This window comes from Ranitomeya imitator, chromosome 2 (genome assembly GCF_032444005.1).
Source record: "Ranitomeya imitator isolate aRanImi1 chromosome 2, aRanImi1.pri, whole genome shotgun sequence".
In the NCBI taxonomy this organism is placed as follows: Eukaryota; Metazoa; Chordata; class Amphibia; order Anura; family Dendrobatidae; genus Ranitomeya; species Ranitomeya imitator.
The window spans coordinates 638,072,523-638,094,451 of NC_091283.1; the positions used below are offsets into that span (position 1 = coordinate 638,072,523).

General features: G+C 44.7%; 1 protein-coding gene across 1 annotated transcript in view; it reads left to right on the top strand.

The window, feature by feature from the left end:
* Positions 1 to 6,575: 6,575 nt before the first annotated feature.
* Positions 6,576 to 21,929, top strand: part of LOC138665334 (struthiocalcin-2-like) — a 56,971-nt gene continuing 41,617 nt past the window's right edge. Inside the window, exons 1-3 of the mRNA XM_069752719.1 lie at positions 6,576 to 6,599; positions 8,374 to 8,442; positions 8,540 to 8,781. Of these exons, the coding sequence (XP_069608820.1) occupies positions 8,382 to 8,442; positions 8,540 to 8,781 (303 nt within the window). The 5' untranslated portion in view covers positions 6,576 to 6,599; positions 8,374 to 8,381. The remainder of the gene's footprint in view (positions 6,600 to 8,373; positions 8,443 to 8,539; positions 8,782 to 21,929) is intronic.

Sequence of the window (21,929 nt, forward strand, 5' to 3'; positions counted from 1 at the left end):
TTTTAACACACACAAACCTGTGGACTTCAGCCACATGGAAAACCCGGATCGGAAATCCGTGACTCCCATGCACAGCAATGGACTTCATCCGTCTGCATGCACAACCTGGGGAGAACACACAGCGCCCCTACCTGTGACATGAGTCACTGCCTCACATTTCCTCCCCCTGTTCATACCTGTGGGGTTGAACACTTGTTACCCTGTATGGGCACGAGATAGGGCATCCTTATGACCCTGTAACATCCCCAACAACATTTCCAGTTTTTCCTGCCAACACCTCTAGGGGGAAGCTATCGGAATTACACTCTGACCCTAATTTGGCGACCCCTATGGCAGGTACCAACATTTCCGGGATCTATGCCTGAGACAGTACATAAACACATTCTCTGCTGCAACTGCAGCGCCTCTTGCTGCTGCCAGAATTGCAGCTCCTGCTGCTGCAGAACCTCTTGCTGCGTAGACTTCATGGAGCAGCCGATCCACAGCAAATCTTCGTAACACCACAGAGTTATTGCCAGAAGCCTTCAGTCTTCGTGGCCCCACCGAGCCACATCAAGCTGTCTTGAAAAAATGTTTCCAGCAGATTTTGCACAATGCTATGCAGCACGATTTGGGGTATGCCTCAGTTCACATTGCCCGCATTCTTTCAACCATACAGTATGTGAGGCTGCAGCAGCATCGTACGCAGTGAAGAGGCACTGACACACAAAGTTCCAACACAAAATCTCTTTAATGTGTTTCCTCACAGCATTAAAGTCCAATTCACACACAAGTGCATATCATTTCAGTGTATATTATCTGTGTTCAGTTCACACCAGTTCATAGAAATACATATCATATGGCTTTAGATTTGCAGTCCCTAAACAGGCCAGACTTTCCTTGTCCAGTTTCCCTGGGCGACCGTATGCCATACTAAAGTCTCCAAACACACATCTTTAGATGTTGCACACACTATACACACCAGCCCTCTTCTGACTAGTTCTCGTGGGTGTCCTGCATCACAGTCTCTTACAATCTCTTTACCCACACAGCCATACACAGCCCAGGATATCCTCCGGATAGGAGTCGGGTACCATATCCACCAGTTTGCAATCGTTACACATGCTGGTCCTCTTTCGGGCACAGGACATCCATCTCTGGGCACAGGACTGTCCACATCCGTCTCTTTCGGGCACAGGACATCCACCTTTGGGCACAGGACTGTCCACATCCGACTCCTTCGGGCACAGGACATCCACCTCCAGGCACAGGACTGTCCACATCCATCTCTTTCGGGCACAGGACATCCACCTCCAGGCACAGGACTGTCCATGACCAAGACCAGTACCATGAACGGCTTGCATCACTGTATACACTGCAGGTGCCATTCTATTCAGCTGCCCTGGGTGCTGGCTCCACTGGGCTGTGCCTCCATGCACTCAGCCAGTGCTCTGCAGGCCTCTGTTCTGCACACCAGCACACACAAGACTGACACTGACATACACCTGGCACCTGACACACCCATACCTCTAACTGCAGAGCTTTTAACACACACAAACCTGTGGACTTCAGCCACATGGAAAACCCGGATCGGAAATCCGTGACTCCCATGCACAGCAATGGACTTCATCCGTCTGCATGCACAACCTGGGGAGAACACACAGCGCCCCTACCTGTGACATGAGTTACTGCCTCACAACATGATGTCATTGGGCGCTTCCTTACAAGGTGCCTCTTCTTGAAGGCCACCAGGCTTCTTTCTCTTTTCCGCGAGTCGCCACTTCCACTCCACGCAGCCCACTCCACAGCAAAAATGGGTGCAGGAATGCTCCATTGGTGCCGATGCCACGTCTCGAAATGGCGCCGTACTGTCGACACAAGGTTTTCTTCTTCCTGACTCCGCCCTTCCGTGGGTGGAGCTGCTTCCGGTTGCCCCGCCCATTCAGCATTTGACCCCTCCCATTCTGCAAGGAACTATAGCTTCCCAACTAGCCAGACTAGTTCTTGCCTAGGGGTCCCCCCTGGTTTCCCCTCCGAGGGCAAAATAAAAGGATGGCGCTTCCAAACCTTTTCCAGACTGTAAGTCTTAGACAATTTCCCATTGAACATAGTTGCTGCCACTCTCGTGCTGCTCTTGTCCCCTCGTGCTGGTGTGACTTCAAGCCCCGAAGGCCCTGGACTGCTGGACTCCTCTTCTTAAACTTGTTCCTGCAACAACCTTAGTGTTCTTCATCCCACTCTCTAACTAACTAAACCCAAGAAGCGTCTCAACTATCACGACCCTGGCCCCTCCTAACCTGGAAATCCCCTATTTCTTAATCAGTTCTTATCCAAACCTTATCTAATCTCCTAATATACAGTGCCCCTCACTGTATTAATCGGTATATTACCCATTACTATTACTAGACTTTACTCTTATACTGTATCTCCCCATCTCTATTCCTAGTCCATAAAGATGACTAAGGGTACCGTCTCACAGTGGCACTTTGGTCGCTACGACGGCACGATCCATGATGTTCCAGCGATATACTTACGATCTCGCTGTGTCTGACACGCTACTGCGATCAGGGACCCCGCTGAGAATCGTACGTCGTAGCAGATCGTTTGAAACTTTCTTTCGTCGTCAAGTGTCCCGCTGTGGTGGCATGATCGCATCGTGTAACAAAGGTGTGCACGATATTCTCCACCTCCTCTGCTGATTCTACATCGCAAATACGTCATGAAATTATCGCTCCAGTGCCGTGCATTGCGAAGTGTGACCTCAGTCTACGACGCTGGAGCGATAATGGAGCGACGCTGGAGCGTCACGGATCGTGCCATCGTAGCGACCAAAGTGCCACTGTGAGACGGTACCTTAACTTACACATTACGCAAACATCATAACATTATTTAGCCTCATACTACACAATAAAGCATTATCACATAATACACCATTTTACACGTAAAACGTACCCCCCTTTATCGGGAAGGGATGCGAAGGGATGCAGGGCATGACTTGACCCCCAACACACCCCTTACACCTGTATCACCCCTGACTGACTGAGCCTCCTTTCCCTGTATCACCCCTGACTGACTCAGCCCCTCGCCTGTATTATCCCTGACTGCGCTACCTCGACTGCGCCATCACCCTGAGTCCCTTTCCCCCTGTATCACTCCTGTTGAATCCCCCTGACTGCGCCATCTCCACTTATATCGCCCCTGACTGAGCTCCTTCCCCTGTATCATCTCTGACTGTGCCCCCTCCCCCTGTGTCACCCCCTGACTGTGCCCCCTCCCCCTGTATCACCCCCTGACTGAGCCCCCTCTCCCTGTATCACCCCTGACTGTGCCCCCTCTCCCGGTATCACCTCTGAGTGCACCCCCTCCCCCGTATCACCCGACTGAGCCCACTCCCTCTGTATCACCTCTGACTGCGCCCCTTCCCTCTGTATCACCCCTGACTGAGCCCCCTCTCCCTGTATTACCGTGATTGCGCCCTCTCCATGTATCACCCCTGACTGCGCCTCCTCTCCCAGTATCAACCGTGACTGAGCCCTCTCCCCCTGTATCACCCCTGACGAAAAAGTTTAATGTCTAATGAGACTAATTTGCTGCATGATCCCACTGGTTAAATATTTACTTACCGTATATATCTCTCTTTCATACAACATATTTATTATGAAGATTGTTCAAACCATCTTTAAATGAATGATATAGTAATTCATATATATTATATCGGTCATGTTCATTGATGTATTGCAGAAATTTATGATTTTGATTAACAACATGAGATGTTTTTGACGTGACCTATTCATACAACATATGTTTGTCATTTTTCAATTTTATTTGAATTTTTTCTTTTGTTATTTACATAGATTTAATTGATAAAGGCATAGATGCCGAAACATTGGAAACTATGTTTTGTCCTTTTCATATGTCAGTTGTGAGTTAAAAACTCTTGATATGCACTCAATCAAACCCGAAGTGTCATATTTTGAGTGCCGAAGGTGTCTTCTAGAATCTGGATTCTTATATATAACACACATTATAAGATCCCCATTGTTTTTCTAGATGAATATGGTGCCTCCATAAAGGGGGATCTTCAGTTTTGCCAATGGTCTTTAGTGGCATCAACATCACTCTGCTTTCACTTGTTCTGCATTTCTTGTAAATGTTACAGTTCCTCATAGCCATTCCATTCTGTCAGCAGAGGAAGGATAACTACATTATGTCTTTGGACATAGCTACCACCCAGGATTATCCCTTCAAATACCTCTTCTCTTTCTCTTAAGCACAAAAAGTAAGCAAAGTATGTGGCAGGTCGTGTTATTTCACTAAATATTGACTTTAGTCTTCTGTAGCAACCAGAGATTAAAGGAATTTAACTTCTTTGCACAAGGCTGGAGCTTCTAAACAGGACGATGTTTATATACTCAGGCTAAATATGGCTCCTGAGGATTGGCAGCTAAGACAAACACACCTAATAGAAGTTGCCATTTTGTGGGCTACATGGAGGAATGGGGGCTCCACATCATAGATCATTATTAGCTCCCCATTAGGAGGTCCGGTTTTACCACACAGGGTCAATACCTTAATCTGGTTCTTCTGGGTAGCTGGTTCCTGTGCAGGTTCCCACCATGAAGTAGGAACGAGAAGAAGACCAGCCAACATTGGCTGCTTTTTTTCAAAGGCCCCCATAAGATTGACATGGTCTACCACTAATATGATATGTATTCCACTAGTACCATTGGTAGGACTGTGGTTTTTTCCTCCTTCTCTCTCCTACTTTCATAGAAAATGACAGGGCAGCTACTCTGCAAATACTATTGTGTCTATCTAGAGGATGTAAGGGCATGGACAGCTGTGGCTTCATATACTGGTAGATTCTTCATATTATACCAATTGCTGTGGAAATGGTTGCCATCCACCCAGCTGCAGAATTACCAGGAAATGAGGGAGTTTGTTAACATTTTAAGGTTACAAGGGTCCTACCGGCCACTGAAAGGAGATCATGTATTTATATGTGCTACTGATTTATATAGAGACTAGATGGTGGCCCGATTCTAACGCATCGGGTATTCTAGAATATGCATGTCCACGTAGTATATTGCACAGCCCACGTAGTATATTGCCCAACCACGTAGTATATTGCCCAGTCATGTAGTATATTGCCCAGCCACGTAGTATATTGCCCAGTCACGTAGTATATTGCCCAGTCACGTAGTATATTGCCCAGCCACGTAGCACATTGCCCAAACACGTAGTATATTGCCCAGCCACGTAGTATATTGCCCAGTCACGTAGTATATTGCCCAAACACGTAGTATATTGCCCAGTCACGTAGTATATTGCCCAGTTACGTAGTATATTGCCCAGCCACGTAGTATATTTCCCAGCCACGTAGTATATTGCCCAGCGACGTAGTATATTGCCCAGTGACGTAGTATATTGCCCAGTGACGTAGTATACAGCACAGAGCCATGTAGTATATTGCCCAGCCACATAGTATATTGCCCAGTTACGTAGTATATTGCCCAGTGACGTAGTATACAGCACAGAGCCATGTAGTATATTGCACAGTGACGTAGTATACAGCACAGAGCTACATAGTATATTGCCCAGCCATGTAGTATATTGGCCAGTCACGTAGTATATTGCCCAGCTACGTAGTATATTGCCCAGTCATGTATGTCGCAGGTTACAAAATAAACATATACTCACCTTCCGAGGGCCCCTTGTAGTTCGGTCACATGACTGTGACGTCATGGCAGGTCGTTCTCGCGCAGGCGCGCAGGACCTGTGATGACGTTGCAGTCACATGACCGTGACGTCATGGCAGGTCCTTCTCCCATACCATCCTTGCCGCTTGCATGGAGCGGTTACCGGAGCGTAGCGAGGAGCGGGAAAGGCGGCGCAAGGTGAGTATATAATGATTTTTTATTTTTTTTATGATTTTTAACATTAGATGTTTTTACTATTGATGCTGCATGGGCAGCATCAATAGTAAAAACTTGGTCACACAGGGTTAATAGCCGCGGTAACGGAGTGAGTTACCCGCGGCATAACGCGGTCCGTTACCGCTGGTATTAACCCTGTGTGAGCGGTGACTGCGGGGAGTATGGAGCGGGCGCCGGGCGCTGACTGCAGGGGAGTAGGGAGGGACTAATCGGACTGTGGTCATCGCTGATTGGTCGCGGCAGCCATGACAGGCAGCTGGCGAGACCAATCAGCGACTTGAATTCCATGACAGACAGAGGCCGCGACCAAAGAATATCCGTGACAGACAGAATGACGGACAGAAAGACGGAAGTGACCCTAAGACAATTATATAGTAGATGATATATAGTAGTTTTGTTCAAGAATGAATATGTTATAGGATGTCTCACTTTTTTTTTTGCATTGCAGGTAAGGAGGAAAATCACAGTAATCCCGCCACTTTTTTTTCATATTTGAGACAACTTGGTGAAGGGTGATATGTTTGCTGTCTGGGTGTGTAAACCTGCTACCATTCTTGTTTTCACCATAACAAGACAAATAAAATAAATACCATTGCTAACATTTTATTGGACTTTGACACATGTTCAGAAATATATAAAGTATTCACACACTCCTGTAGGAAAGCAGAAGAGCAAGACATTCAGGTAGGCATCTGCTCCTTGCGCTGCATCCTCATATTGCTGTTCGTGTGTTTGTCTTTAGGGGATTTCCACTTTGGATGATAGATTTTTATTAGAAGGATCTCCTGATTATAACTTCAGGGAACCCTTCTGGTATGGGCCAACTGGTCCAATGAATTAGTGGATCTTCCAACTTAACTATTTTCAGTCTCACTCAACATGCCTGATCCTTTATTCCTAGACAGAAAATTCTGAGGGGTCTAGCAGAAAAGGAGAGATCGATGGTGGTCCGACTGCTGGGACTTCCACCTGTCTCAAGAACCAGAGCTCTGAAGAGCTTGGTGGGAATGCAGCGGTGGTCAAGCATGCGCACTGCAGCTCCATTCATTTCTACGGTAGTGACCAACCAAACTAAGCTCACCTATCTCCAATGGTTCCATTAATAACGAATGGAGTGGTAGAATGCATGATCGATCACTGCTCCATTCCAAAGGGTCTCCTAGCTCTCGGGATTGGTGGGTATCACAGCAGCCGGATCCCAGTGATCTGAAAGTGATCCCCTACAGATGTGGGTCCATTTTATTAAGTAACATGGTCTAGCTTTGGAAATATTGGAGAATATTGGAGAAGCAACTGGCTTCGGAAACAAATAAACAAAGTGGTTACATTTTTTTTTGCAAATGCAAACGTTGGCAGGGGGTTATAACTTCCCTTCCGCCACTAAGAATACATTTTATATAGGTTACGCTAGTGTGGATGAGGACATCCTGGTTCACCAAAGGAAATTGTTTTCAGGACCAAACCTCAAATTAAATTGGACACCCCCACCTACAAATATCAAGTGGATGTCATGAACTTATAATTTATATAACATTTATAAGGTTGCCAACTTTTTTCCTGAACCACTTATCCAACATTTTTTATGGGCACATTGGAGAACCATAATAATTTATTAAGATTTTAAGCAATATATGTCTACAGCCAATAATACTGATATAAACATTTAGGCAAAATAGCTGTAAAATAATGATAATTACAATCTTACTAAAATTCAAGAGCACACCAAATTTTGAGACAGGATTCTACTGAACCAAAGGGGTCAGTTAAAACAGTTGTTTCATTTGGACTTAACGCTAATTATTATATTTTTGTTCAATGATAGGAAAGTTATCCTTGTAACCTTAGTGGCTCTTGATGTCTTCAGGGCATTAGAGTTGTATTGTAGAAAATGCAATGTGTCCTGTCTGAGGGATAAATATATAATAGTGGATAATTCCAAGTGGTGTATCAGCGAACTGTGACACTATGATATTATGGCCCATCTAAAGATCCAAATAAATAAGCTCTATTACAAAAGTTACAATATATATAAAATGATGAACTATCTAGCGACTAACTCCAAAATGAGTTTTAGTTTACTGATGTGGTCAATGTCTCACGGAATCTTATTGGGTACCCTAGAGGAAATTATTCTTATTTTCACTCCCATTAAATAGAACATGTACACTCCCAATAATAACTACCGTATTTGTTATTCGTTATTATCACACACATCATTAACCTGATCTTATAGGGCTTTTGTGAATCAACCCATTTCCATTAGACCCTAGTGACAAGTGGTTGGCTTCAAACCTGTCTTCTACTGGACTTTTGTGGTGTCAGACCTTGAACTTCTAAAACTGTTGGGCTAGTCAGGCCCTATATGGGCTTCACATTTTAATAATATCCTTACTATATATGTATGGATATATTTTTATTACATGTATCAGTCAAATATACTCGCATTACGTTTTTACAGGACTAAAGATGTCCAGCATGCTGTCTTTATCACTGTTACTTCCTTTGCTGTTTCTTCACGGTTCTCTAGGTAAGTTATGTTCTTTTCCTTTGTAATCAATCTAAACCATAGCTCAACAGAAAAGACGTGTGGTTAAGACCACTAACCTAGCAAATGTTTATTATAGGGTTTCTATTTGGGAAACCTCAAGACTCGAGATCCTCTGGTATCAATCTTCCATTCCTAAACATTGGGTTTGGCTCTTCCCATGAGCACCATAGCCACAGTGGAGAACAAAGTGAGTCATCAGTGTCAGATGACCTTAACCCAAAGTTTTTCTGCCAAGGTCCTTGTAAAGATGGCTGGATCTCCTATAAAGGTTATTGTCACATGTATGTGGCTCGGGAACTTAGCTGGAAGGATGCCGAGGTAAGAAGAGATCATTGTCGAGACTATGTATCATTTACTACTATTGTAAAAACTACCTAGCTGGTTATGCGTGATGAACATTGATATAAATGTAAAAAGAAAGAGACTGGCGCACTACCAATACTTTATATTGCAGGGGTGCAAACTAGTGGTAATAAAGCTAAATGACACCAGAAGGAACAAGAAAACCACCATGAGGAATGCACACCACTCCTGAATTATATACAAGAAGGTAAACTTTTATTAACAAACCACATAAAAACAATTAAAAACCAATAACCAAACGACCCCTCCCACACATGTGGATGAACCCCGCAATTAAACAGGTATATGGAGCAATGTTATATATCACTGTGTCAGCACAATTCCAACAATATACGTCAGAACACTATATATATGCCAATAATCAAATACCTTAAACATAATATTCCCTAAATACCCCTGTGCAGAAAAAATCCGCAAAATGCAAAGATGAACAAGAAAAAGAGTGGAACGCCAAAGGGGCACAATTTGTTGATATTTGAGGCCAGTTACCTATAATAGGAGCTGAGGTGCCCATAGGCCAGCCGATGAGGTACCTCAGCTCCTATTATAGGTAACTGGCCTCAAATATCAACAAATTCGGCCCCTTTGGCGTTCAACTCTTTTTCTTGTTCATCTTTGCATTTTGCGGATTTTTTCTGCACAGGGGTATTTAGGGATTATTATGTTTAAGGTATTTGATTATTGGCATATATACAGTCATGGCCAAAAGTATTGACACCCCTGCAATTCTGTCAGATAATACTCATTTTCTTCCTGAGAATGATTGCAAACACAAATTATTTGGGATTATTATCTTCATTTAATTTGGCTTAAATGAAAAAAAAAAACACAAAAAGAATTGTCCTAAAGCCAAATTGGATATAATTCCACACCAAACATAAAAAAGGGGGTGGACAAAAGTATTGGCACTGTTAGAAAAATCATGTGATGCTTCTATAATTTGTGCAATTAACAGCACCTGTAACTTACCTGTGGCACCTAACAGGTGTTGGCAATAACTAAATCACACTTGCAGCCAGTTGACATGGATTAAAGTTGACTCAACCTATGTCTTGTGTCCTTGTGTGTACCACATTGAGCATGGAGAAAAGAAAGAAGACCAAAGAACTGTCTGAGGACTTGAGAAACCAAATTGTGAGGAAGCATGAGCAATCTCAAGGCTACAAGTCCATCTCCAAAGACCTGAATGTTCCTGTGTCTACCGTGCGCAGTGTCAGCAAGAAGTTTAAAGCCCATGGCACTGTGGCTAACCTTCCTAGATGTGGACGGAAAAGAAAAATTGACAAGAGATTTCAACGCAAGATTGTGCAGATGTTGGATAAAGAACCTCGACTAACATCTAAACAAGTTCAAGCTGCCCTGCAGTCCGAGGGTACAACAGTGTCAACCCGTACTATCCGTCGGCGTCTGAATGAAAAGGGACTGTATGGTAGGAGACCCAGGAATACCCCACTACTTACCCCGAGACATAAAAAAGCCAGGCTGGAGTTTGCCAAAACGTACCTGAAGACGCCTAAAATGTTTTGGAAGACTGTTCTCTGGTCAGATGAGACAAAAGTAGAGCTTTTTGAGCAAAGGCATCAACATAGAGTTTACAGGAGAAAAAAAGAGGCATTCAAAGAAAAGAACACGGTCCCTACAGTCAAACATGGCAGAGTTTCCCTGATGTTTTAGGGTTGCTTTGCTGCCTCTGGCACTGGATTGCTTGACCGTGTGCATGGCATTATGAAGTCTGAAAACTACCAACAAATTTTGCAGAATAATGTAGGGCCCAGTGTGAGAAAGCTGGGTCTCCCTCAGAGATCATGGGTCTTCCAGCAGGACAATGACCCAAAACACACTTCAAAAAGCACTAGAAAATGGTTTGAGAGAAAGCACTGGAGATTTCTAAGGTGGCCAGCAATGAGTCCAGACCTGAATCCCATGGAACACATGTGGAGAGATATAAAAATGGCAGTTTGGAGAAGGCACCCTTCAAATATCAGGGACCTGGAGCAGTTTGCCAAAGAAGAATGGTCTAAAATTCCAGCAGAGCATTGTAAGAAACTCATTGATGGTTACCGGAAGCGGTTGATCGCAGTTATTTTGGCTAAAGGTTGTACAACCAAGTATTAGGCTGAGGGTGCCAATACTTTTGTCTGGCCCATTTTTGGAGTTTTGTGTGAAATGATCAATATTTTGCTTTTTGCTTCATTCTCTTTTGTGTTTTTTCATTTAAGACAAATTAAATGAAGATAATAATACCAAATAATTTGTGTTTGCAATCATTTTCAGGAAGAAAATGAGTATTATCTGACAGAATTGCAGGGGTGTCAATACTTTTGGCCATGACTGTATATAGCGTTCTGACATATATTGTTGGAATTGTGCTAACACAGTGATATATAGCATTGCTCCATATACCTGTTTAATTGCGGGGTTCATCCACATGTGTGGGAGGGGTCGTTTGGTTATTGGTTTTTAATTGTTTTTATGTGGTTTGTTAATAAAAGTTTACCTTCTTATATATAATTCAGGAGTGGTGTGCATTCCTCATGGTGGTTTTCTTCTTCCTTCTGGGAACATTGATATAAAATGACCCTGGTCAAGTTGAAGGGTCATGAAACTAAGTGCTATTCACTTAAATTTTAAAGCTCAAAGAAAAAAAAGCAATATTTATATGTAATACCCTCCCATATATGCTATCTGCAACTTCTTGTTACTTTTTGGCAGGGTAAATGGAGAAAAAAAAAAACAGTAATTCTGGATTCATTTAGTATATTTTTATTTTCTATGTTATTTGTATAATTGACATGTGTAATTTACACGTTAATTATATTCTGAGGTTAATGTAATTATGGCCATGCCAAATGCCGTATACGGTATATATTATATTTTACTCTTGCAGAAAATAATAACTTTTTAAAAATTATTTATATTTTTAGTCTGTTTTTCTGAAGTCAGAGCTGTGTGAGGGCTTGTTTTTTTGCTGGACACGCTATACATTTAATCAGTACTATTTTTGATACTTGCAACTTTTTTTAATTACTTTTTATTTTATTTTTTGAAGATCTGAAGATCTGAAAAAAGGGTATGTTCACATGTCGCGTTTTTGCTGCACTTTTCCCGCATTTTTTTCCCCGTACATATTTGCCACTGGAAATGCAGCACTTTCCTGTCCAAGCAAAATGTCTGAGATTACTGAAATCTCATGCACATTTATAAACACAGTCTGCAATTATCATATAGGAATATATCCTCAAACATATAGAATCTACACCTCCCCCAATAAAAATAATTAGGGAAAAAGAGGGTCCATTCAAAAAAAATAAAATAAGTATTTATTTCAATACTTCTTTTTGAAGCATCTGGCGAAACGGTGTCGTGGTGGTGGCGACAAGTACTGTATGTTTCACTTCTGTTCTGTTCGGTGAGTGCAAATCCCTCTATTATTGTGTAGCGTCAGGCAAAAGAAAGCCCTATCACTGCTTTGCGCATGTATTTTATATGGTAATTATGGGCGGTACCTAGACACACTAAAAAGGACCATGAGTGATATATTTCATTAAACCTATGAGCTAATGTCCACTTGGATTAATTGTACATGATGTTTTTTATTTATTTATTTATTTTTTATTGGTGTGTGTCACTGTATGTTAGTCCTGCTTGAATTTTTAAATCTGTTTTAATATTTGAAATAAATACTTATTATTTTATCTTTTTGAATGGACCCTCTTTTTCCCCAATTATTTTTATTGGGGGAGGTGTAGAATCTCATGCACATAGTAACATAGTAACATAGTAACATAGTTAGTAAGGCCGAAAAAAGACATTTGTCCATCCAGTTCAGCCTATATTCCATCATAATAAATACCCAGATCTACGTCCTTCTACAGAACCTAATAATTGTATGATACAATATTGTTCTGCTCCAGGAAGACATCCAGGCCTCTCTTGAACCCCTCGACTGAGTTCGCCATCACCACCTCCTCAGGCAAGCAATTCCAGATTCTCACTGCCCTAACAGTAAAGAATCCTCTTCTATGTTGGTGGAAAAACCTTCTCTCCTCCAGACGCAAAGAATGCCCCCTTGTGCCCGTCACCTTCCTTGGTATAAACAGATCCTCAGCGAGATATTTGTATTGTCCCCTTATATACTTATACATGGTTATTAGATCGCCCCTCAGTCGTCTTTTTTCTAGACTAAATAATCCTAATTTCGCTAATCTGGGTATTGTAGTTCTCCCATCCCCTTTATTAATTTTGTTGCCCTCCTTTGTACTCTCTCTAGTTCCATTATATCCTTCCTGAGCACCGGTGCCCAAAACTGGACACAGTACTCCATGTGCGGTCTAACTAGGGATTTGTACAGAGGCAGTATAATGCTCTCATCATGTGTATCCAGACCTCTTTTAATGCACCCCATGATCCTGTTTGCCTTGGCAGCTGCTGCCTGGCACTGGCTGCTCCAGGTAAGTTTATCATTAACTAGGATCCCCAAGTCCTTCTCCCTGTCAGATTTACCCAGTGGTTTCCCGTTCAGTGTGTAATGGTGATATTGATTCCCTCTTCCCATGTGTATAACCTTACATTTATCATTGTTAAACCTCATCTGCCACCTTTCAGCCCAAGTTTCCAACTTATCCAGATCCATCTGTAGCAGAATACTATCTTCTCTTGTATTAACTGCTTTACATAGTTTTGTATCATCTGCAAATATCGATATTTTACTGTGTAAACCTTCTACCAGATCATTAATGAATATGTTGAAGAGAACAGGTCCCAATACTGACCCCTGCGGTACCCCACTGGTCACAGCGACCCAGTTAGAGACTATACCATTTATAACCACCCTCTGCTTTCTATCACTAAGCCAGTTACTAACCCATTTACACACATTTTCCCCCAGACCAAGCATTCTCATTTTGTGTACCAACCTCTTGTGCGGCACGGTATCAAACGCTTTGGAAAAATCGAGATATACCACGTCCAATGACTCACCGTGGTCCAGTCTATAGCTTACCTCTTCATAAAAACTGATTAGATTGGTTTGACAGGAGCGATTTCTCATAAACCCATGCTGATATGGAGTTAAACAGTTATTCTCATTGAGATAATCCAGAATAACATCCCTCAGAAACCCTTCAAATATTTTACCAACAATAGAGGTTAGACTTACTGGCCTATAATTTCCAGGTTCACTTTTAGAGCCCTTTTTGAATATTGGCACCACATTTGCTATGCGCCAGTCCTGCGGAACAGACCCTGTCGCTATAGAGTCACTAAAAATAAGAAATAATGGTTTATCTATTACATTACTTAGTTCTCTTAGTACTCGTGGGTGTATGCCATCCGGACCCGGAGATTTATCTATTTTAATCTTATTTAGCCGGTTTCGCACCTCTTCTTGGGTTAGATTGGTGACCCTTAATATAGGGTTTTCATTGTTTCTTGGGATTTCACCTAGCATTTCATTTTCCACCGTGAATACCGTGGAGAAGAAGGTGTTTAATATGTTAGCTTTTTCCTCGTCATCTACAACCATTCTTTCCTCACTATTTTTTAAGGGGCCTACATTTTCAGTTTTTATTCTTTTACTATTGATATAGTTGAAGAACCGTTTGGGATTAGTTTTACTCTCCTTAGCAATGTGCTTCTCTGTTTCCTTTTTGGCAGCTTTAATTAGTTTTTTAGATAAAGTATTTTTCTCCCTATAGTTTTTTAGAGCTTCAATGGTGCCATCCTGCTTTAGTAGTGCAAATGCTTTCTTTTTACTGTTAATTGCCTGTCTTACTTCTTTGTTTAGCCACATTGGGTTTTTCCTATTTCTAGTCCTTTTATTCCCACAAGGTATAAACCGCTTACACTGCCTATTTAGGATGTTCTTAAACATTTCCCATTTATTATCTGTATTCTCATTTCTGAGGATATTGTCCCAGTCTACCAGATTAAGGGCATCTCTAAGCTGTTCAAACTTTGCCTTCCTAAAGTTCAATGTTTTTGTGACTCCCTGACAAGTCCCCCTAGTGAAAGACAGGTGAAACTGCACAATATTGTGGTCGCTATTTCCTAAATGCCCAACCACCTGCAGATTTGTTATTCTGTCAGGTCTATTAGATAGTATTAGGTCTAAAAGTGCTGCTCCTCTGGTTGGATTCTGCACCAATTGTGAAAGATAATTTTTCTTGGTTATTAGCAGAAACCTGTTGCCTTTATGGGTTTCACAGGTTTCTGTTTCCCAGTTAATATCCGGGTAGTTAAAGTCCCCCATAACCAGGACCTCATTATGGGTTGCAGCTTCATCTATCTGCTTTAGAAGTAGACTTTCCATGCTTTCTGTTATATTTGGGGGTTTGTAACAGACCCCAATGAGAATTTTGTTACCATTTTTCCCTCCATGAATTTCAACCCATATGGACTCGACATCCTCATTCCCTTCGCTAATATCCTCCCTTAAAGTGGACTTTAGACAAGACTTTACATAGAGACAAACCCCTCCTCCTCTCCGATTTTTACGATCCTTTCTAAACAGACTGTAACCCTGTAAGTTAACTGCCCAGTCATAGCTTTCATCTAACCATGTCTCGGTTATTCCCACTATGTCAAAGTTACCTGTAGATATTTCTGCTTCTAGTTCTTCCATCTTGTTTGTCAGGCTTCTGGCGTTTGCGAGCATGCAGTTTAGAGGATTTTGTTTTGTTCCAATCTCCTCACTGTGGATTGTTTTAGAAATGTTCTTACCTCCCTTCTGAGTATGTTTTCCTGGGTCGTCTTTGTTCGAGTCTAATGTTTTTCTTCCCGTCCCCTCTTCTTCTAGTTTAACGCCCTCCTGATGAGTGTAGCGAGTCTTCTGGCGAATGTGTGTTTCCCAGGTTTGTTGAGGTGTAGTCCGTCTCTGGCGAGGAGTCCATCATACCAGTAATTCACACCGTGGTCCAGGAATCCAAATCCTTGTTGTCTGCACCATCGTCTTAGCCAGTTGTTTGCATCAAGGATCCTGATCCATCTCCTGGTGCCATGCCCGTCTACTGGAAGGATAGAAGAAAAAACTACCTGTGCATCCAGTTCCTTTACTTTCTTCCCCAACTCTTCAAAGTCCTTGCAGACTGTCGGTAGGTCCTTCCTTGCCGTGTCATTGGTGCCAACATGTATCAGAAGAAATGGGTGGACGTCCTTGGAGCTGAAGAGCTTTGGTATCCTATCGGTCACATCCTTGATCATCGCACCTGGAAGGCAGCATACTTCTCTTGCAGTTATGTCCGGTCTGCAGATGGCTGCTTCGGTGCCTCTCAGTAGTGAGTCTCCCACCACCACCACTCTTCGTTGCTTCTTGGCTGTACTTTTTGCTGTCACTTGTTGCTGTGTGCCCTTTTCTTTTTTGCTTGCTGGTATTGCTTCATTCTTAGGTGTGCCATCTTCATCCTCTACAAAGATTTGATATCGGTTCTTCAGTTGTGTGGTTGGTGATTTCTCCATGGTCTTCTTGCTTCTTTTGGTCACATGCTTCCACTCATCTGCTTTTGGAGGTTCTCTGACACTTTTTGCACCTTCTGTGACCAGTAGAGATGCTTCTGTTCTGTCTAGAAAGTCTTCATTCTCTTTGATGAGTTTCAAAGTTGCTATTCTTTCTTCCAGACCCCGCACCTTTTCTTCTAAAAGGGCCACTAGTCTACACTTCTGACAGGTGAAATTGGATTCTTCTTCTGGTCGATCTGTGAACATGTAGCACATGCTGCAGCTCACCATGTAGGTTGTCACATCTGCCATGTTGCTCCTAGATCCTGCTGACTTGCTGTGTGTTTTCCTTCTTGTGTAATCTACTCAGCCAAGCTCTCTTGCAATAATGTCCTATAGGCAAAAATTCGCGCGCCGTAAGGCGCGCGGTTTGGTGATGCTTTCGAAGCAGCTGGTCCCGGCTGTACCCAACGATCTTCTAGCTTAGGGAGACTTCGCTTCTCCCAGAAGGCACCTGGAATATGCAAATTAGCCTCCTGAAGCTTGAATCCCTGGTTTGGTGATGCTTTCGAAGCAGCTGGTCCCGGCTGTACCCAACGATCTTCTAGCTTAGGGAGACTTCGCTTCTCCCAGAAGGCACCTGGAATATGCAAATTAGCCTCCTGAAGCTTGAATCCCTGGTTTGGTGATGCTTTCGAAGCAGCTGGTCCCGGCTGTACCCAACGATCTTCTAGCTTAGGGAGACTTCGCTTCTCCCAGAAGGCACCTGGAATATGCAAATTAGCCTCCTGAAGCTTGAATCCCTGGTTTGGTGATGCTTTCGAAGCAGCTGGTCCCGGCTGTACCCAACGATCTTCTAGCTTAGGGAGACTTCGCTTCTCCCAGAAGGCACCTGGAATATGCAAATTAGCCTCCTGAAGCTTGAATCCCTGGTTTGGTGATGCTTTCGAAGCAGCTGGTCCCGGCTGTACCCAACGATCTTCTAGCTTAGGGAGACTTCGCTTCTCCCAGAAGGCACCTGGAATATGCAAATTAGCCTCCTGAAGCTTGAATCCCTGGTTTGGTGATGCTTTCGAAGCAGCTGGTCCCGGCTGTACCCAACGATCTTCTAGCTTAGGGAGACTTCGCTTCTCCCAGAAGGCACCTGGAATATGCAAATTAGCCTCCTGAAGCTTGAATCCCTGGTTTGGTGATGCTTTCGAAGCAGCTGGTCCCGGCTGTACCCAACGATCTTCTAGCTTAGGGAGACTTCGCTTCTCCCAGAAGGCACCTGGAATATGCAAATTAGCCTCCTGAAGCTTGAATCCCTGGTTTGGTGATGCTTTCGAAGCAGCTGGTCCCGGCTGTACCCAACGATCTTCTAGCTTAGGGAGACTTCGCTTCTCCCAGAAGGCACCTGGAATATGCAAATTAGCCTCCTGAAGCTTGAATCCCTGGTTTGGTGATGCTTTCGAAGCAGCTGGTCCCGGCTGTACCCAACGATCTTCTAGCTTAGGGAGACTTCGCTTCTCCCAGAAGGCACCTGGAATATGCAAATTAGCCTCCTGAAGCTTGAATCCCTGGTTTGGTGATGCTTTCGAAGCAGCTGGTCCCGGCTGTACCCAACGATCTTCTAGCTTAGGGAGACTTCGCTTCTCCCAGAAGGCACCTGGAATATGCAAATTAGCCTCCTGAAGCTTGAATCCCTGGTTTGGTGATGCTTTCGAAGCAGCTGGTCCCGGCTGTACCCAACGATCTTCTAGCTTAGGGAGACTTCGCTTCTCCCAGAAGGCACCTGGAATATGCAAATTAGCCTCCTGAAGCTTGAATCCCTGGTTTGGTGATGCTTTCGAAGCAGCTGGTCCCGGCTGTACCCAACGATCTTCTAGCTTAGGGAGACTTCGCTTCTCCCAGAAGGCACCTGGAATATGCAAATTAGCCTCCTGAAGCTTGAATCCCTGGTTTGGTGATGCTTTCGAAGCAGCTGGTCCCGGCTGTACCCAACGATCTTCTAGCTTAGGGAGACTTCGCTTCTCCCAGAAGGCACCTGGAATATGCAAATTAGCCTCCTGAAGCTTGAATCCCTGGTTTGGTGATGCTTTCGAAGCAGCTGGTCCCGGCTGTACCCAACGATCTTCTAGCTTAGGGAGACTTCGCTTCTCCCAGAAGGCACCTGGAATATGCAAATTAGCCTCCTGAAGCTTGAATCCCTGGTTTGGTGATGCTTTCGAAGCAGCTGGTCCCGGCTGTACCCAACGATCTTCTAGCTTAGGGAGACTTCGCTTCTCCCAGAAGGCACCTGGAATATGCAAATTAGCCTCCTGAAGCTTGAATCCCTGGTTTGGTGATGCTTTCGAAGCAGCTGGTCCCGGCTGTACCCAACGATCTTCTAGCTTAGGGAGACTTCGCTTCTCCCAGAAGGCACCTGGAATATGCAAATTAGCCTCCTGAAGCTTGAATCCCTGGTTTGGTGATGCTTTCGAAGCAGCTGGTCCCGGCTGTACCCAACGATCTTCTAGCTTAGGGAGACTTCGCTTCTCCCAGAAGGCACCTGGAATATGCAAATTAGCCTCCTGAAGCTTGAATCCCTGGTTTGGTGATGCTTTCGAAGCAGCTGGTCCCGGCTGTACCCAACGATCTTCTAGCTTAGGGAGACTTCGCTTCTCCCAGAAGGCACCTGGAATATGCAAATTAGCCTCCTGAAGCTTGAATCCCTGGTTTGGTGATGCTTTCGAAGCAGCTGGTCCCGGCTGTACCCAACGATCTTCTAGCTTAGGGAGACTTCGCTTCTCCCAGAAGGCACCTGGAATATGCAAATTAGCCTCCTGAAGCTTGAATCCCTGGTTTGGTGATGCTTTCGAAGCAGCTGGTCCCGGCTGTACCCAACGATCTTCTAGCTTAGGGAGACTTCGCTTCTCCCAGAAGGCACCTGGAATATGCAAATTAGCCTCCTGAAGCTTGAATCCCTGGTTTGGTGATGCTTTCGAAGCAGCTGGTCCCGGCTGTACCCAACGATCTTCTAGCTTAGGGAGACTTCGCTTCTCCCAGAAGGCACCTGGAATATGCAAATTAGCCTCCTGAAGCTTGAATCCCTGGTTTGGTGATGCTTTCGAAGCAGCTGGTCCCGGCTGTACCCAACGATCTTCTAGCTTAGGGAGACTTCGCTTCTCCCAGAAGGCACCTGGAATATGCAAATTAGCCTCCTGAAGCTTGAATCCCTGGTTTGGTGATGCTTTCGAAGCAGCTGGTCCCGGCTGTACCCAACGATCTTCTAGCTTAGGGAGACTTCGCTTCTCCCAGAAGGCACCTGGAATATGCAAATTAGCCTCCTGAAGCTTGAATCCCTGGTTTGGTGATGCTTTCGAAGCAGCTGGTCCCGGCTGTACCCAACGATCTTCTAGCTTAGGGAGACTTCGCTTCTCCCAGAAGGCACCTGGAATATGCAAATTAGCCTCCTGAAGCTTGAATCCCTGGTTTGGTGATGCTTTCGAAGCAGCTGGTCCCGGCTGTACCCAACGATCTTCTAGCTTAGGGAGACTTCGCTTCTCCCAGAAGGCACCTGGAATATGCAAATTAGCCTCCTGAAGCTTGAATCCCTGGTTTGGTGATGCTTTCGAAGCAGCTGGTCCCGGCTGTACCCAACGATCTTCTAGCTTAGGGAGACTTCGCTTCTCCCAGAAGGCACCTGGAATATGCAAATTAGCCTCCTGAAGCTTGAATCCCTGGTTTGGTGATGCTTTCGAAGCAGCTGGTCCCGGCTGTACCCAACGATCTTCTAGCTTAGGGAGACTTCGCTTCTCCCAGAAGGCACCTGGAATATGCAAATTAGCCTCCTGAAGCTTGAATCCCTGGTTTGGTGATGCTTTCGAAGCAGCTGGTCCCGGCTGTACCCAACGATCTTCTAGCTTAGGGAGACTTCGCTTCTCCCAGAAGGCACCTGGAATATGCAAATTAGCCTCCTGAAGCTTGAATCCCTGGTTTGGTGATGCTTTCGAAGCAGCTGGTCCCGGCTGTACCCAACGATCTTCTAGCTTAGGGAGACTTCGCTTCTCCCAGAAGGCACCTGGAATATGCAAATTAGCCTCCTGAAGCTTGAATCCCTGGTTTGGTGATGCTTTCGAAGCAGCTGGTCCCGGCTGTACCCAACGATCTTCTAGCTTAGGGAGACTTCGCTTCTCCCAGAAGGCACCTGGAATATGCAAATTAGCCTCCTGAAGCTTGAATCCCTGGTTTGGTGATGCTTTCGAAGCAGCTGGTCCCGGCTGTACCCAACGATCTTCTAGCTTAGGGAGACTTCGCTTCTCCCAGAAGGCACCTGGAATATGCAAATTAGCCTCCTGAAGCTTGAATCCCTGGTTTGGTGATGCTTTCGAAGCAGCTGGTCCCGGCTGTACCCAACGATCTTCTAGCTTAGGGAGACTTCGCTTCTCCCAGAAGGCACCTGGAATATGCAAATTAGCCTCCTGAAGCTTGAATCCCTGGTTTGGTGATGCTTTCGAAGCAGCTGGTCCCGGCTGTACCCAACGATCTTCTAGCTTAGGGAGACTTCGCTTCTCCCAGAAGGCACCTGGAATATGCAAATTAGCCTCCTGAAGCTTGAATCCCTGGTTTGGTGATGCTTTCGAAGCAGCTGGTCCCGGCTGTACCCAACGATCTTCTAGCTTAGGGAGACTTCGCTTCTCCCAGAAGGCACCTGGAATATGCAAATTAGCCTCCTGAAGCTTGAATCCCTGGTTTGGTGATGCTTTCGAAGCAGCTGGTCCCGGCTGTACCCAACGATCTTCTAGCTTAGGGAGACTTCGCTTCTCCCAGAAGGCACCTGGAATATGCAAATTAGCCTCCTGAAGCTTGAATCCCTGGTTTGGTGATGCTTTCGAAGCAGCTGGTCCCGGCTGTACCCAACGATCTTCTAGCTTAGGGAGACTTCGCTTCTCCCAGAAGGCACCTGGAATATGCAAATTAGCCTCCTGAAGCTTGAATCCCTGGTTTGGTGATGCTTTCGAAGCAGCTGGTCCCGGCTGTACCCAACGATCTTCTAGCTTAGGGAGACTTCGCTTCTCCCAGAAGGCACCTGGAATATGCAAATTAGCCTCCTGAAGCTTGAATCCCTGGTTTGGTGATGCTTTCGAAGCAGCTGGTCCCGGCTGTACCCAACGATCTTCTAGCTTAGGGAGACTTCGCTTCTCCCAGAAGGCACCTGGAATATGCAAATTAGCCTCCTGAAGCTTGAATCCCTGGTTTGGTGATGCTTTCGAAGCAGCTGGTCCCGGCTGTACCCAACGATCTTCTAGCTTAGGGAGACTTCGCTTCTCCCAGAAGGCACCTGGAATATGCAAATTAGCCTCCTGAAGCTTGAATCCCTGGTTTGGTGATGCTTTCGAAGCAGCTGGTCCCGGCTGTACCCAACGATCTTCTAGCTTAGGGAGACTTCGCTTCTCCCAGAAGGCACCTGGAATATGCAAATTAGCCTCCTGAAGCTTGAATCCCTGGTTTGGTGATGCTTTCGAAGCAGCTGGTCCCGGCTGTACCCAACGATCTTCTAGCTTAGGGAGACTTCGCTTCTCCCAGAAGGCACCTGGAATATGCAAATTAGCCTCCTGAAGCTTGAATCCCTGGTTTGGTGATGCTTTCGAAGCAGCTGGTCCCGGCTGTACCCAACGATCTTCTAGCTTAGGGAGACTTCGCTTCTC